This window comes from Meriones unguiculatus, chromosome 6 (assembly GCF_030254825.1).
Source record: "Meriones unguiculatus strain TT.TT164.6M chromosome 6, Bangor_MerUng_6.1, whole genome shotgun sequence".
Classification (NCBI taxonomy): Eukaryota; Metazoa; Chordata; class Mammalia; order Rodentia; family Muridae; genus Meriones; species Meriones unguiculatus.
This window is the reverse complement of record NC_083354.1, coordinates 19,412,242-19,428,296: the sequence shown is the minus strand read 5'-3', so window position 1 is coordinate 19,428,296 and position 16,055 is coordinate 19,412,242. Positions and strand designations below refer to the sequence as shown.

General features: G+C 43.1%; 1 protein-coding gene across 1 annotated transcript in view; it reads left to right on the top strand.

Annotated features, from left to right (window-relative positions):
* Rora (RAR related orphan receptor A) overlaps positions 1-16,055 on the top strand; it is a 731,475-nt gene that overhangs the window by 527,886 nt on the left and 187,534 nt on the right. The window contains exon 2 of the mRNA XM_060384829.1: positions 12,451-12,480. Coding sequence (XP_060240812.1) covers positions 12,451-12,480 — 30 coding nt within the window. The remainder of the gene's footprint in view (positions 1-12,450; positions 12,481-16,055) is intronic.

The following is a 16,055-nucleotide window of genomic DNA, read 5'->3' as shown; positions in this document are numbered from 1 at the left end:
GGATGACTTGTTTTCTAGGTTGTTACCTTGGAAACTGAGGCATAGATTTCATCTGTGTCACGAAGGACAGAATCAGCATCATCACTTGAAGATTATTGGTAATACTTGGGTCATGTGTCAGCAGCTTTGGAACACAAGTAGGAAAATCAAGACATTTGCAGGGGGCACTATGGTCGCGCATCCCTGAGTGACAGGGACACATTTTGAAAATGAGTTTCTTTTTTTTTTGTTTTGTTTTGTTTTGTTTTTTTCTTTTTCGTATGTTTCCCCACTCCTTGCGGTTTCATGCTTCTTTCACTGGGACATAACAAATTCCGGTACAAATCAAGCTATGTTCCTAAAACCTATCCTGGTTGACAAAGTCAAGATTGGAAAGATTAGGACCTCATTGCAAGCAAGAATTTAAAGGGGAAGGAAGGAAGAGATGAAATATGTTTCATAAATAAAATTACGTGAAATTACATTTCTTTAAATTTTATTTACATGTGTATGTTTGTGTGTGTGCGTGTGTGTGTGTGTACATGCCATGACACATGTGAAGAGATCAAAGCACAACTAGAGTTGGTTCTTTCCCTTTACCATGTTGTTGGTCCTGGGGATTGAACTTCAGTCTTCAGGCTTAGCTGCATGTAGCTTTATAAGCTGAGCCATCCTATCTGCCCTTAAATGAAGAGTATGTTCAGAACATATCTATAACCACTTCCCAAGGCATTGAAACCTGCTCTCATAAAACCTTCTTTAGTTGCTGAGGAAATTCCACTCTTGTGTTCACAGCCCAGGCAGGAATCACTCACACTTCCTGTGAGGAAGACACAACTTCTCAGTTTTCTATTATTTTCTATGTAGAATTACCTTACTATTATGAAATTTTCAGGGGCTAGGGATATAGCTGGACTGGTACTTGCCTTGTCTGCACAAAACTCTGGGTTCATTCCTCAGAACCTTCTAAAATGGGGTGATGCCACATACTTATAATCCCTGCACATGGGGAGTGGAGACAGGAGGATCAGAAGTTCATGGTCAACCTTGGCTATATTGTGAGTTTGAGACAAGCATGATTTACAAGAGACCCTGTTAGAAGAAAGAAAGAAAGAAAGAAAGAAAGAAAGAAAGAAAGAAAGAAAGAAAGAAAGAAAGAAAGAAAGAAAGAGAAAAAAGGAAGGGAAGAGAAAGAAGAAAGTCATCAGTTGAGGCAGTAAGGTGTTTGTTCTGCAAACATGCAGACAGATTCTGAGATTCCCAGAACCTACTTAGAAAAAAAAAATCCAGGTGCTTATAGAATTCTAGGTCTGGGGAGGCATACACAGGGGGTGGTGCTCTCTAGCCAGTCTGGCCAATCAGTGAACTCCATAAAATAAGGAAGAGAACAAAAGACAAAGATGTCTGACATTGAACAACCTACCTTCTCTCTCTCTCTCTCTCTCTCTCTCTCTCTCTCTCTCTCTCTCTCTCTCTCCCTCTCTCTCTCTCTCTGTCACACACACACACACACACACTCACATCCCTGCAAACACACAGGTCAACAGGGCAACAGGAGATGAACTAGCATACCCACTCAATCTTTAGCAAGGTTTGGATACACTGTGTGCTTTCCCCCTGCTAAAGCAAATCCCAGTCATTGTATTGTTTCATTCAGCAATATATTTCCCAGCACGTCCTGTCTAAACTGAAAGTTGCTCTTTTTCTCCCTTGTTCCTTTTCAAGGCCACTCAGGAAGGCCTTGTGATTATCACTGTCTTCTGGACCTGCCATATCCACTAACTCTGTTTCCTGTTCTATGCTTCTCTAGAGACCTTCCGGATGGGGTGAGCTGAAATGTAGCAGGTATCTCTCAGTGAACATTAGGAGACTTCAGTCTGGTAGATAAGGATGCTTGTTTTCCCAGGAGTTGAAAGCTAGACAGTGTCTAGGTCTTCACTACTTTCATTCCGGAACACTGCAGAAAACATGTTGAGTTAAGCAGGGCTTATTTTCCAATGTAAAGCCTGGTTAGGATAACTATGAACCCAATTGCACATCATTATAGACCTTTATGAAAGTAGCTAGCTCTGTCATAGCCCTTTTTCTTCACAACCTATAGAGCTTCCTAGGAAAGGTCAAGCGTGCAATGAGCAGTTGCCGTGGAAAACTGGATCTCACAAAGAGATACCTGCAATGATAAAAACAAAGGAAAACAGTTTTAAATAAGTATTCCCATTCATTATTTCATTTTATCCTCCTGACAGAACTCTGAGATGGGTGTTTCCATATTATTATGGAAAATTTAGAAAATATAGGCAAAGCCATGAAAAAAGTAGCCCATCATTTGCTTCCCCCCAGAAATAACTACTCTCATTAATTTAGTGCATATATTTTCAACCTGTCTCTTCAGGGTGCCTGTTCTTCTTTGACTAAGATTATTCTTTGGTGTTTTGCGTCTTTCTGATTCCCTTGCCTCATGCTGCTAGAACATCTTTCTCCGAGATTCATGTTTCATGATGGTAGAATATCCAATGACATAGACATACTTGACATGAGTCATCTTCTTTGCTGACACAGGTATGGCCACTTCCTGGTGAATCACTAAAATAAACAATGGTGTGATGAAAAGATTTGCATATATCATGAACCAAAGGTTAATCAATATGGCTATATTTCTTTTGCGGTCATTTTTCTTGTCTTATTTTTTTTTTTTAAAGAAGATCTTTATAGATAGTCTAGGCTAGCCTCCAGCATGTGGCAATCCTCCTGTCTCAGTCTCCTTAGTGCTGAGATCCCTGGCATATGCCACCATTACTGTCTCAGTTGGGCCATATTTCTAATGGTGGAATTTTAAAATGAAAGAAAACAATCTTTTTCTCTTCAGTTAGAGTTGGAGAAACGGATACATGGACAGTTAGACACCTTAGCAAACATACATATCAGGTAATTGACAAAACCAGGAATCCTGAGTCAGAACCCAGTAGGGGAAAGAGATTACCCATCTAATCTGAAAAATACAAATTCATCCAAAAAAAAAAAATACTCTGGAGCTGGAAAAATGACTCAGCTGTTGTCTTTGTTACTTTTCTGCTGCTCTAAAGAGACACCATGGCTAAGCTAATTTAGAAACGAAAGCATTTAGTTTAGGGATTACAGTTCACGATCAGGTAGACGTGGTACTGGAGCAGTAGCTCAAAGTTTCCATCCTGGTCAACAACCACAAGGCAGAGAGAGCTAACTTGGAATGATGTGGGCTTTTGAAATATCAAGACCCAGTGACACACCTCTTCCCACCAGGCCACACTTCCTAATCCTTCCAAAATAGTTCCACCAACTGGGGCCCAAGCACTCAAACATAGGAGCCAATAGCAGCCATTCTCATTCAAACCAGCACAGCTTTTCAGAGAGCCTGCTGCTCTGACAGAGGACTAAAGTCCATGCCCAGCACCCACATTGGACAGCTCACAAAGGTCTGTAATGTGGAGCTCCTGGAGATCCTACGCCCTCTTCTGGCCTCCCTGAGCACTTGCATGCACGTGCACATGTACACACACAATGTTTTTTACTTTTTGTTGTTGTCGTTGTTGTTAAATACCCCCCTTCTTTTCTTAAATTATTTCCCTGAAATCCAGACAGCTTGTCTAAAATCCTATCATTAAACAGAGTGAATGCTGCAAACTGTATTATTGCTGTTTTCATATGGTCTGTTTTTTGTTTTTTTTGTTTTTTAATCTTTCTTCCTCAAAATAGTAACCATGTTGAGTTGTTCTGTGTTTGAAAGTTGTAGGTTTGCTGTTTTGAGACACAGTCTTTCTGTGCCACTCAGGGTGGCTAATGTTGGCGTTTGTTTTTTGGTTTTTGTTTTTTTGTTTTGTTTTTTTTTTTAATTCTGTGTATAACCCTTGGTTTTCAATATATTCTAGAATAACTGAAACCCTCCCTTTGTGGACTATCATTTATTCTACTGGATCCTGAATCTCTTTACTCTCATCTATTCTGACTGTGGAGATCATTTCCAGATTTTGAACCAATTTGCCTCATTCCTACCTTGTCAGATTTACTTCTTTTCTATGTGATCTCAGGCATGGCCAGCAATGACTCAGGTCTCTTGTTATACCATCAGCAGCAGCTGTTGGTATGGGGTCACTCTATCTTCACCTGCCCTGGCATGGCCATACCCCGTGAGCTTTAGCTTGCTTGTTGGTATATATAATATATTGATGGGTAGTGTCTGACTTCCTACATAATGTTTGGGTTATCCTTATCTAACCAGTTCTGATAGCTCTGTCTTTGGGGCTCAAAACTCTAGCCACTGGCTGACAGCATCCTGGTGAGTCAGCCATGAACCGTTCAAGCCTATGCCTGTCCCTGTGAGTGTCAAAGAGAAATAGATTCAAGAGATTCTAGAATCCTTAAAGTAAAGCATTTTCAGGAGGAAAAAAGTATCACAAATTCTACTGTTGAATTAAAGTGCAATATATAAGACAAAACTCAGTTATGGGAGGGAGGGAGATGGCTCAGTCAGAACAGCACTTGTCTGGCAAGTTAGAAGACCCCAGTTCAGATCCCCAAAACCCAGAGCTTAGAACCAGCACAAGAAGCCAAGTGCAGAGCTGGCAGATAGGTCAGCAGGTAAATAATTGCACTCACTGCCACTCCTGACAACCTGAGTTCAATCTTAAAGCCAGATAGGGGTTGCCTGCTTGTGATCCTAGAAGTGGCAAGATGGGAGATGGAAGCAAAGGGTCCTCTGACACGATCTACTGGAAGCTCACAGGCTTGTTGACTAACCTGACCTACATGATGAAGTTCGGGTACACGCACATACACACAAACACCTCAATTCCAGATGGTTACATTAGAAGCACTAGTATTTATCAGCCCATACCTCTGCCCAGACTCTGAGGTCAAATGTAAACCAATTGAGTGGGACCTTCTGGATTGGTCCATTTACCAAATGCAAACTGGCTGAAAGTAGATCCTTCTTGAAGAATAGATTCTAATAATTGTCACTGTGTCCTGATGCTAATCATATGCTTGGTACCACTAGGAGAAATCTCTTCTCTCCAGTATGGACTTTTCATAATGAATAGTCATTTCTCAGAGGAGTTTCTAAGACACCCAGATTTCTTTCCCAGAGAGAAAGTGTGCCCTGGAATGTGACCTGCTTTGTCCTTGGAACTCTTTTTGTTAAAGATAAAGGCAAGACTTGAAAGAAGGCATACCTCTGGTCTGCTTGACCAAAATTAAAATATGCTTCTGGGAATAAATCAGGAAATATGACCTAAAGATGGAAGATCTCTCCCTCTCTCTCTCTCTCTCTCTCTCTCTCTCTCTCTCTCTCTCTCTCACACACACACACACACACACAAATTAAAAAAAAAAAACAGAAAAAGAACTCCTCCTCCCATTTACACAACTGGTAATTTTTGCACCAAAGTGGAATTGTTTTCGTGACTAAGAAAACACTTTGGTTGATCAAAAAGTTGAAATATTCTTACCAAAATGGCTAATCCTAGGCTCTACCCTAACATGAAAGAAACATTAAAATATTATTAATGTCGATAATTAGTACTTCTAAATGATTTTAAAGGCTTTTATGCAATTATAAAAGATTCGATTGTCGTAACATGGCTAAATGCTTTGGTGCCTTCTGCCTGTTGTCCTTGGTCCCTACAACCCTGACATGTAATTTATTTCTCTTTTGAGTGAACTCTAAGCATTAATGTCCATTAAGAATTTCTGAAACAAAGTCCCGAGATTACTTGGAGCACTTTCAGTAACATGTACTGATTATCATTAATAGCTCTTCTGTCCTAGGCAAGGACAGCATTTTGTAACATCGTTTCTGTTCGGCCAGCCTCTTCCCCGGCTGTGTTAGGATTTCCCCCTTTCCTGTGCTTTTCTCCTTGACCTGTAGAACCCAGCAAGCTCAGTTTGCCAGCGCTAGGTGGGGTGGGTGGGCCAAAAGGTAAGCACAAAGTGAGATCTCTTTGTAAAGCCATTCAAAAGAGAAAAAGAAAAGAAAAAAGAAAAAAAAACCTGTTGTGCCTTAGTTCTTAATGAATGTTCATTTGCTGCCTGTGAAATGTGGCTTTTGCTGTTGGCTTCCTTCTTTCCTGGATAAAAGTTACTGGAGGATCCTGGTGCCCCTTGGTAGTACACAGGAGGTTAAGGGCTCTCTGCTTTGGCTTTTGAAATTTGCTTAAGACCTCAGGCATTGGCTGCCCAGGTTAGATACCTGTTTAACAGCAGCTCCTTGATGGGCATGCCTGTATCTGCCTGAGGAATATCCTTCTGTTTAGTGAAAAATATATTCACACAATGTGTGCAACTAGAAAGATGGTTAGTAGAAAAACTGCCCTGTGCACCGTGTCCCAGGCGGACTAAGCGTTTATCACCACAACCTCTTTTGTGGTTCAGAAGATTAAAGCTGGAGCTTCACACATGCTCTGGCTGTGGAGCCTCAACCCAACCCTCTGCTTTTATTAAGGACGCAGAGGCTGAGAGAGGTTAAATCGTTTACCCAAGATGCTACATTTGATTCAAGTAGGGCTCATCCCTCAGGTGTCTTATAAGAAAGGAGACACAGTCCCGTGAAAGCCACTGCATCTGGGGCCACCACGTTCTTACAATTAAACCACCAATGTGCAAAGTGAGGCTAACGCATATTGTGACTTGGGCCAATTAAATCCTGGATTTTTACTCTGGTTACCTCCTTCCTGCCACAGTCGCTTGAAATGCAGGAATATGGGTATATTGGGGGAAGTAAAACTAAAAGAAAAAGAGAGTAGCTTTCCTGCATTTTTAGACATTTCTTGCTTTGTCGCGTTTGCTTGCTTTGAAGGGGCCACAGTTAGATATCCCAGCCTCCATGTTGATTAATCATTGAGAGAGGACCAGAGAATGCACAAGGCTGAATGCTGGCCTGGTGACAATGGAGCTTTCCCCACCGAGCAAGCCCTTGACCAACATGCCAGGCCTCTGAAAATGCTTATCTCGGAACTTGCCGCACCAGGGGAGAAAAACAGATGTCGCCTCTTCCACACACAGAAAATAAGCTCTGTACCCAGACAACTGCCTCCGACCCAGGCCTCCCAGAAGACCATGGAGGAAGTTAATTGATCTAAGATTGGGCCCAGATTGGAAATATCTGATTACATTTCTAAAACACTCTCCTCCAGGAGTCCAGAACTCTTGATTTTTTTTTTCCCTTACTGATAAGCCTGACAGTGACAAATTTGTGGTATTTTCATGACATTTCCTTTGATTTACCTTGAAATGTGGTTGGCTAAATTGAGTCAGGCAAGCCTTATAATACTGGAAGCCATACTTTGATTTCCGAGTATTGATGAGAATCTTTTGTTGCTGTTGTTGTGGTTGTTGTTGTTCTTTTTGTTTTAAGGATTTAAACCCCCAATTTCAAACTACCACTGTGAGGCTTGGGAGAGGTTTCAAGCAGCACAGGGTTTGCCTGACAAGCACGAAGGCTTGGGTTCTATCTCCCAGATACTTTAAAGAACAAACAAGCAAGGTTCCTGCTTCTAACCCAGCACTGGGGAGTCGGGGATAGGAGGACAGGTCTCTGGAGATCACTGGCCGGTTAGCCAAGCATGCTAGGTGAGTTCAAGGACAGTGAGATAGCCTGCCAAACAAACAACAACAAATAGGTAAAAGGGCCTCTGTGTCATCTGCCTCTCTCTCTCTCTCTCTCTTACACACACACACACACACACACACACACACACACACACACACACAGAGTCTAGGAGAACTAGACTGTAAGGAGTCTGGGAACTTCCTAGTCATCCCCTCTCTCCAGCACAGATGACTTTAAAAGACGCCCCAGGAGAGGTGCCCCTCTCACCGATGTCCCCTCCTGCAAACACAGCCTTCTTTCGTCTTTGGCCCTTAAAGGCAAGAAAAGAATGTTTCAGGGGGTTGCCTTTGATTGTGGGTGCCTCTGGACTTCTCAAAACAGGTCTGACAGCCTGCTACTTAGAAAGAGGTGGTTTGGTGTGGTAGCTTAGAGGCAGGGCAGGGAGAGAAGAACAAGTTAGAGAGTAAAAAAAAAAATTCAGATAGTTCAACTACCATAAGTTGTAGTCGAGAAAACTAAGTCCTCCCACACACTGAACAGTTAGTCGACCAGCTGTCCATCTAGTTCTCTCCAGATTCAGGCATGTGAATATTTTTTTGGCCAGGGCCTGTTGGTGAGCCTCTGAGAAATGGCCTTGGCTTCATTTCAGTCATCTGCAAGAGAGTTCTTCAGAGCAGCCAGTCCCCCTGGTCAGCCTTCAGTGTGTATCACCTTTCACGGATCCCCGTCAGCAGAAAGTGGGTAGCTTCCCTCAACTGACCAGAGAAGAGAATCAACAAGGCCTTTGGCTCTCCCAAAAAGTTCACTTGCCTGACGCAGTTTCATTCTCTTAGGTTTTCTTTCCATCACAAATGATGGAAGTCATGGACCCTGAGTCAGTGTCAGGCCCAGGCATGACAAGGAGGCAGGGGCCATAGCTTGTGGTAGCATGTGATAATTCAGTTTTGTTGAAAATAATACCACATGTAGAAATGGAGAGGTGGCTCTGGGGTTAAGAACTTTGACTGCTCTTCCAGAGGACCCTGGAGGTTCAATTCCCAGCACCTACATGGCAGCTCACAACCATCTGTACCTCTAAGTCTAGGGTCTAACAGCCTTTTTTTTTTTTCCTCTACAGTCATACATGCATATGGTACACAGGCATATATTCAGGAAAAAACATCCATACACATAAAATAAAAGTGTATAAAGGTGTAATAATATGTGGGTTATTTATTCTTTACCAAAACAAACAGTTAACATTTGACGTTTAATATCAGACTCCACAATTTACCAGAGCTCTGGTTTTGCTTGAATCGTCACGGCAGTGTTTTGAATATTACGAAGAGCATCTGTAATCCTGATGGAGAAATTCAGGTCCAGCAAGGTTTAGCAACTTGCCCGAGGTCTCTCAGCCAAAAGTCAGGAACGTGGGAGAGCTCAGAGAAGCTGTTTTAAGAGGGCCTTTGAAGAAACTTACTCTTTTCTGTTCTTGAGAAAAATTCCTTCTTTGCCTTCTCAACACTAAACATGATCTTCCTTTGGGAAGCTTAATTCTTCCAGGATTCTTTCAGCTTTCTGCTGCTTCCCACTCTAGATTTAGGTAAGAATTGCTTCCCCTTGAAGGTCTTTCCCTGAGGGAAGGGATCGGCCCTGTTGGACTGCTGTGTATTGGCCTAGGGTGAGCTCTGTTCTGAGTGAGGAAGAACCTAAATCTTCGCAAACAGGTTTAGAGAGAAAGAAGAGACTTTCCACCACGGAGGACTGAGAAAAGGGCTAAGACTGACAGAGGCAGGATCCCCAGGCCCTCTGTCAGCCACACACAAGGGTAATAGGGCAGGTGCAGTCCCTGCAGAAGGTTCCCTTTCTTCTAGAATATTCTAAGTTTGTCTTCTTGTTGGTGGGAATGAAGATGCTTTATGTGTTTGACTTTCTCCCCCAAACATGAACTGATGCTTGGTTTGAATATGCTATGGGCTGGGGACAGGGCTTAAATACTCTTTCCATGGGCTTAAATTATTTACACAGCTCACTTCTAAGAGGCATATTTGAGGGATTAGACCCCTTCTTAGCTTTTTAGAGGTACTATCTACACCAGGGGCCTTAAAGACTTGCCTTGGGCACTATTTCCCATCAAGCATTCACTTCCGTAGAGAAACTTTAAATATGCTAATTAAGTTTCCCTGGGCTTTGGTTTCTCTGTCTGTGAAATACAGAGATCATCTTTTTCCTTTTTTATGTCTGTGGAGTCTCAAATACAAAGCATCACAAGTCCCGTAGAGAAAGAATGGGGACAAATTTAAGCTGTCTGCAGTATCAAGATGATTATTTTTTTTTCAGATGGGGAGGACAAAGGGAGTTTCATAAATTTTCTAATTACCCCACTGAATTTATTGTTCATGCATTTACACCATTGCCTTTGCTTGCATTTTCTAAGGGAACAGAATTCTGTCTTCAAAAATAGTTCCTTGGTAAAAACAAAAAGTGTAATATCCCTAGTTAGGGTGCCGTAAATATGACACGGGCCTTAAAAAAAAAATGAAGAAAACAGTGTTTTTGAGAGGGAATGTGTCTTATGCTCTTCTCCATTTGATTGGTTAACATGTCTTCATGGTAAATGACAATATTAATTTAGGATTATATTTATATAGACGGGAGTTGTCAGACAGAGCACACAATGCTCAGTAAAATATAAATGAGAGAGAAGCGAGTTAATAGTGAAAGTTCAAGTACAACCTAGCGTTCTGTATTTCCTGTGCTGCCCTTAGCAACCCCAGCAGTGGCATACCCTCCATTTGCCAATATGGCATGCTAACTGGTGGTATCACAAAACTACAAGACCGAGGGTTTGAGCCGTTCTGAAGGTGAAGACGTGCGTTCTCTCAAGAGACAGGTAAGTTTCTGCTCCTGGCCTGCTACTGTAACCTCCCAGATCAGGCCGCTTTCCTGGAAAGAGATTCGAAATCTATTACGAGTGTAATCATCATGAAAAAAATTTGATGAGAACACGGTACCACGCTGAATAATAACTTTAAGTAGAAAACCCAACGCGGTGGGATTTCCATCAGGGCCTTCGAGTGTCAGGAGAAAAATAGTTCCACACTCAGCGAATATAGATGGGTCTGTCTGGGGTTGCGTTCAATCCAATTGTGTGTCGGGGGCTGAATAATCAGGAGTGGCAGGCTAAGCACTTTCCCTTCAAAGTGATTTTACAGAAGGCGCCATCTCCTAAGGAAAGTACGCTCGCGTCTCCAGTAATGCTGAAAAGGCACTAATGTATCAATTTATTGGTGCTGGTGTCACGAGCTAGAGTCACAGATCGTATTTGGATTTTAAGATCTGCCCACTGCTGCTGATGGGGAAGGGGGCTTTCCTGGGATAACTGGGCCTTCTGAAACTTGTAGAACACTTTTTCAGCTCCTTGGAGAGCCTTCAGAGGTCTTCAGAGGAGGTTCTCACTTCACTTTGCAAAGCCAAAGTAAACACAATGAAAAACAATAGCCTAGTTTTCCTCAATAAAGGGGCAGGGGCACAGATTTGCGCGGGGCTATGTAATTTCAGCTTCCTTAAATAAGGCCTTCGGAAAACTTTGGAGAAGCAAGTGTGTGATTTTGGTCTTGGCTCACAACTTTGAAACTTTTTTCCCCCTTACTGTCTACCAAGGGTTTTCATAACAGATCTCCTTCCCGAACGATGTGTTCCACAGTTAAGTAATACGCCTGATGCAGGGTGCCAAATTTTCCAGAGACTTTTACTTTCCAGAGGAGGGTTAAACAGTTCTCTTAATAAGTTGAAAGGAAAAAAAAAATCAAGGTTTACCACTGTTCTTAGTCACGAGTTAAATGTTTTCAACAGTTTGATTGGTTTGAGCCTGTTTAGCCCTGAGAATGTGTCCTAAGAATGAGGCATGAGATGTTCAAAGCTTTGAAGCTCTGAAGCAGAGTTAGGACCGCTTGCATCGAAACTTACGGCCGTCCACTCTGTCAGGTGCCACTCGCCAGCTGCTACTTACTCCTACTTGTTACCTGTCACCCATTAATCATCTTGGGAACATCCAGGGTAGGGCGCTGACTCATGCATCCTCTGTGCTCCCACCAAACATATCGGAGCTCTTTGTAGTGTTAACCGTCGTTCCCCTATGGGAATGACACATACGTGATGTGTGTGTGTGTGTGTGTGTGTGTGTGTTTTCTTCATAAAAAGCTCTGCTTTGAGTGAACAGGAAGGAACACATTCATTACAAAGGAAATTCAGAATCAATGCCTCTGCCAAATTAATCGCTCTACTGCCCTTGTCAGAGTGGTTTGTCCTTGCTCTTCTGTGTCTTCTACCAGCCTATTAGCATGATCCCTCCCATATTAACAATAAGGCTTTATGTGTGCATGCATGCATATGTGAGTAAGGGTGCATGTGTCTGTACAGGTCCATGTATATGCACATATGTGTAGAGGTCAGAGGACAACCTCAGGTAGAGTTTCGGGCCATCCACTTTTGTTTTGAAGACAGAGTCACGCACTGGCGGGGAGTTCACCAGTTAGGCTTGGCTGCCTAGTGAGCTCCAGGGACATGGTATGCTTTCTTCTACCTCTTCAGCAAAGGGATTGGAGACACGCTTCAACACGCCTAAACTATTTTTAAAGATGGAGTCTGGGGGGCTGAGCCCTCATGTTTGCAAGACAAGCGCTGTGCTGACTGGGCTGTTAGCCATGCGGTTAGTTAAGAAGAGAGTGGGTGAGCTCAGGGTCCCTGCCGCTTACAGTTCAAGGCTTTGGAGCATGTCTTGTGAGCAATCCCAGCTCTCTGTCACCGGCCGAAGGTGACATGTTTCAAGCACACACTGCATGACCTGTGACCACAGAGACCCTCGCAGCACCCTTTCTTGACCTTTGTCTCTGTCTCATCTCTTTCAGGTATCTCAGTGACGAAGAAGACACACACATGTAAGTAGTGCATTTTGTTTCTGTCCCAAGTTTTCTGAAGAGTTGGAATCCGCATATGTCTGGCTGCTGTGGCCCTTCGAACATGAGCCACTGTTTCCATGGTCAATAGTGGTCATACTTTCAACCTGTAGTGGTCGGGTTTGGCACATCTCCACCTGTTTGTACTGTGTGTTGATGAGAGAGGTCAGGCATAAGCTGATGAAGTCTGGTTTTCTGAGCCACGAATCTTTAGAGACGCCACAAAACCTAGCCAGGAGGATCAATGACTTACTGCTCACCTTCATATTCTGGATCCTTCTTAGAAGAGTTTCTAGAAAACCCTGATTTCTTTTAAGCTTCTCTCTCCTTCTCCTTCCCGCTAGCTCACAGATGAGGTTGTTTTGTTCTTATGTCTGTGGAGAGCAGAGATACTGAGGGGGATAGAGGCGCTGTCGAACAACCATGGCATGGCTCGTGGGGGCCCTGGTAACTGGCGTTGATAGTTTGGTGCGGAACTGTGTGCTGGGTCTGTGCTCTGAATTCATCCCACTTCTCAGGGTCAATCGCCTTCATCCATTGCCTCACTCAAACCCCACCCTAGACCAACGCACATCAGTGTAAGGTGCTGTGATCTGCAGTCGGAGCAGTGATGTTTGGCTGAACCTTGAACTTCAGGATGAAACACTGTGTCACTGATGCAAACAGTCAACCTTCGCTGTCATTGACCAGCGTATTACTTAGGCCTTGAATGAATGGAGTCTTCAGAATCTGATGAGTATTTTAGGCCAGAGATACGTGCTACCTATGAGATGTGTTCGGGCATCTTCCTAAGGCGAGCATTGGAGCTATTTTTGGCACAGAGGAAGGACAAGGATCTAGCCCCACATTTTTCTTCATGCAACTTTTTTCATTTTTTTTAATTTCACGTATACCATTTGGTGGTGCGGGAAGCAATATCTATGTAACATCAAAATAGTTTCGCTTGTGCCTCAGTTGACTCTCAAAATCTGCTCTTGGGTTTGTCTGTCTGTCTTTCTGTATTTATAGAAAAGAGACATATAAGAAATTAAAATGTTTATTTTTAAAAGTAAAAGAAATACCTTGCAATGAGAAGCTGCCTGACATTTAGGGTCCAGTCTTGCAAATCCTCCATGTGGCTCCCATGGGTCTCCATGGAATGCTTGTTTGAAGTACCATGAAAGGTCCAGCCCAAGCTAGACGATGTATGGTCAGGATGGCACCTCCACATTTGCAGTCGCTGTCCCCGTCCCCCTCAATCAGGGTAGTCTGTGATCCTTAGTTTTTTGGGGTTGTTCTGTCGTTGTTCTTGTTGTTCTTGCTGTTGTCGGTGCATAATTGAGCTCATGCTGACTGAGAGATTGACAGCGAAGGCCACTGAAGTCCTCTGTATATCCGCAGGGCAGGCATGGTACAGAGAGCTTCCTTGCACAGCCTTGCCCATGAGCTCGTCCCTGGCCTGGAGGGACCCACTCTAGAGGTGGTAAGTAATCCAGTCTTTCTGCTAGCTCCGTCCTGGGCCTCTCCCAAGCAGGGGCTGCTGATTGTGCCCTACTGTTTGTGGTGGTTTGGGGTGTGGACTCCTGGCCGCCTAGCAATACACAGAAAGCTACAGTTTGCATTGTGGATTGGCTCTCAGACAAGCAGACGAAAGGACCCAGTTTCAGCTCCATTAGATAAGAAGAGAATACCTCAACCGATGAGATAACGGATGATAGAGACCACAGACGCTGTTATTCTATAGACAATGCATCTACGTGTTATTGCCATCACTGAAGATCATTTACGAGTGTTTATAGAAATTCATGGAGGGATTTAGGGAACAAGCATAAGAATGGTGACTGGAGAGGGGGAAAATAATACTTTAGTGGCAGGAAATTTAACCAGGTAGACCTTTCTGCAAAACCTTGCAGAATTTCATCTCTGTCAACCTTAAAGGATGTAGCCAAAATAGCAGATTATCTCTAACCTTGAAGATCAATCTGGGGTGTCCAACCTTCTTACACCTGCACACAGCACTGTCATCTACAAAGTTCATGCTCACAAACCTTGCAATTTAATCAAGTTATTATCCTAGTGTTTTAGGTACGTTTGTGGTTTTGTATTGGGGCTCATTTATAGCCACCTTGGGCTGTGTGAGGCCTGGGGCTTGCAGGTTTGGACGCCCTGGAAGACATCAGGCATGAAGTACCTGTAGAAAAACTCAAAGCTCGTAAAGTCCTTAACGGAAAGATTTAGGTCAAATGCTGTCGGAATGTTTGGGGTAGGGTAAGATGATACTTCCAGAATAAAATATCCCCGTGACAAGTTGGAAGGAGCAGCACCGAGACAGCAAGTGTCTTGGAGAGATTTAACCCTTTGAACTGCGTGAGTGTGGAAATCCTCTGTGCCACTGGAACACACCCAACCTGACAGATAGCCCTTAATGTTTCCCGTCTTAGTGTCTCTACAGGGCCCACAATGCGTGCAAGAAAAGAAAATCAATCAGTTCTTTCTCTAATAGCCATCACCTAAATGATTTCTTCCTTACAGTCCATCAAATTTTCCTTGAAAATGGAACCATCCTAATGTGCTTCATAGTTTTCTCTTTTTCAAAGACGTTAAATTTCAGCTCCTCTTAAATCCTCTTGACATCTGTTCTTCACGAAGTTTCACTACCAGTGAAGTCTATGAAGTCATTTCTGTACTGGCTGAAAATTTTCACTTTTAGCCAGGGTTCTGGAACTCTTGGTCAAGCCTTGACTGTACGATGGTTGACAACTAGAGTCACTCTGAATTAGTGGTTTCAGTCTGAGCTTCCTAACTGCCCTCCAGAAGGGATTGTTCAAATCTACTTACAAATTAGTAAGTATAGTTGCCAAATGTATTATCAGAGCAGTGTGTCAGGTCACATGTGCACTTCTCACAGGTGCAAGAGCTAGAAAGCGAACCTGAGTCACTGCCACACTCAGATGCACGTGAGCATGTGTACACACACACACACACACACACACACACACACACACCATGTTTCGGGACAAACTGAGCCGTAACTTTCATGAAAGGACGTGAGCTTACCAGCCTGCAAGCCACCCAGCAGCGTAGTCGTCAGAGAACTCAGGTCCCCCAGCGTGAGAGGATGCCTAAGTGTTATGACTCTACTTGGCGGGGAGAGGGGGGAAGAGAATTAAAGTTTGGTGGTTTCCCGTGCTAAGTCATCGTGCCCAAATTAGTTTAGAAATTCTTGCGTCTGTAATGTTTTTTCAGTTGTTGATAAGAAACGCTGCTATTAGGCTTTAGAGTGTGAACATGAAAAGGCATCTTTACTTGTGGGATAGGGACATATTAGATCAATTTCACACTGTGGTGTGGAATTTCAATTTCATTTTCATGGTGATTACATAGCACACAGATCTGCTTGGATACTTGGAAGAGTGCTTTCACTTTCTTCTTCCACAGCAGTGTTCTGGTTTTGTTTTATTTTATTTTATTTTTCCTGATGAAATAAAACCGGGTGGACGATATCCTTTTCTCTTCTTGAAATCAAGAGCTGTTTGGGTTCTATAATTGTCAAGGACAGCTGGTCATCCACCCCTGAC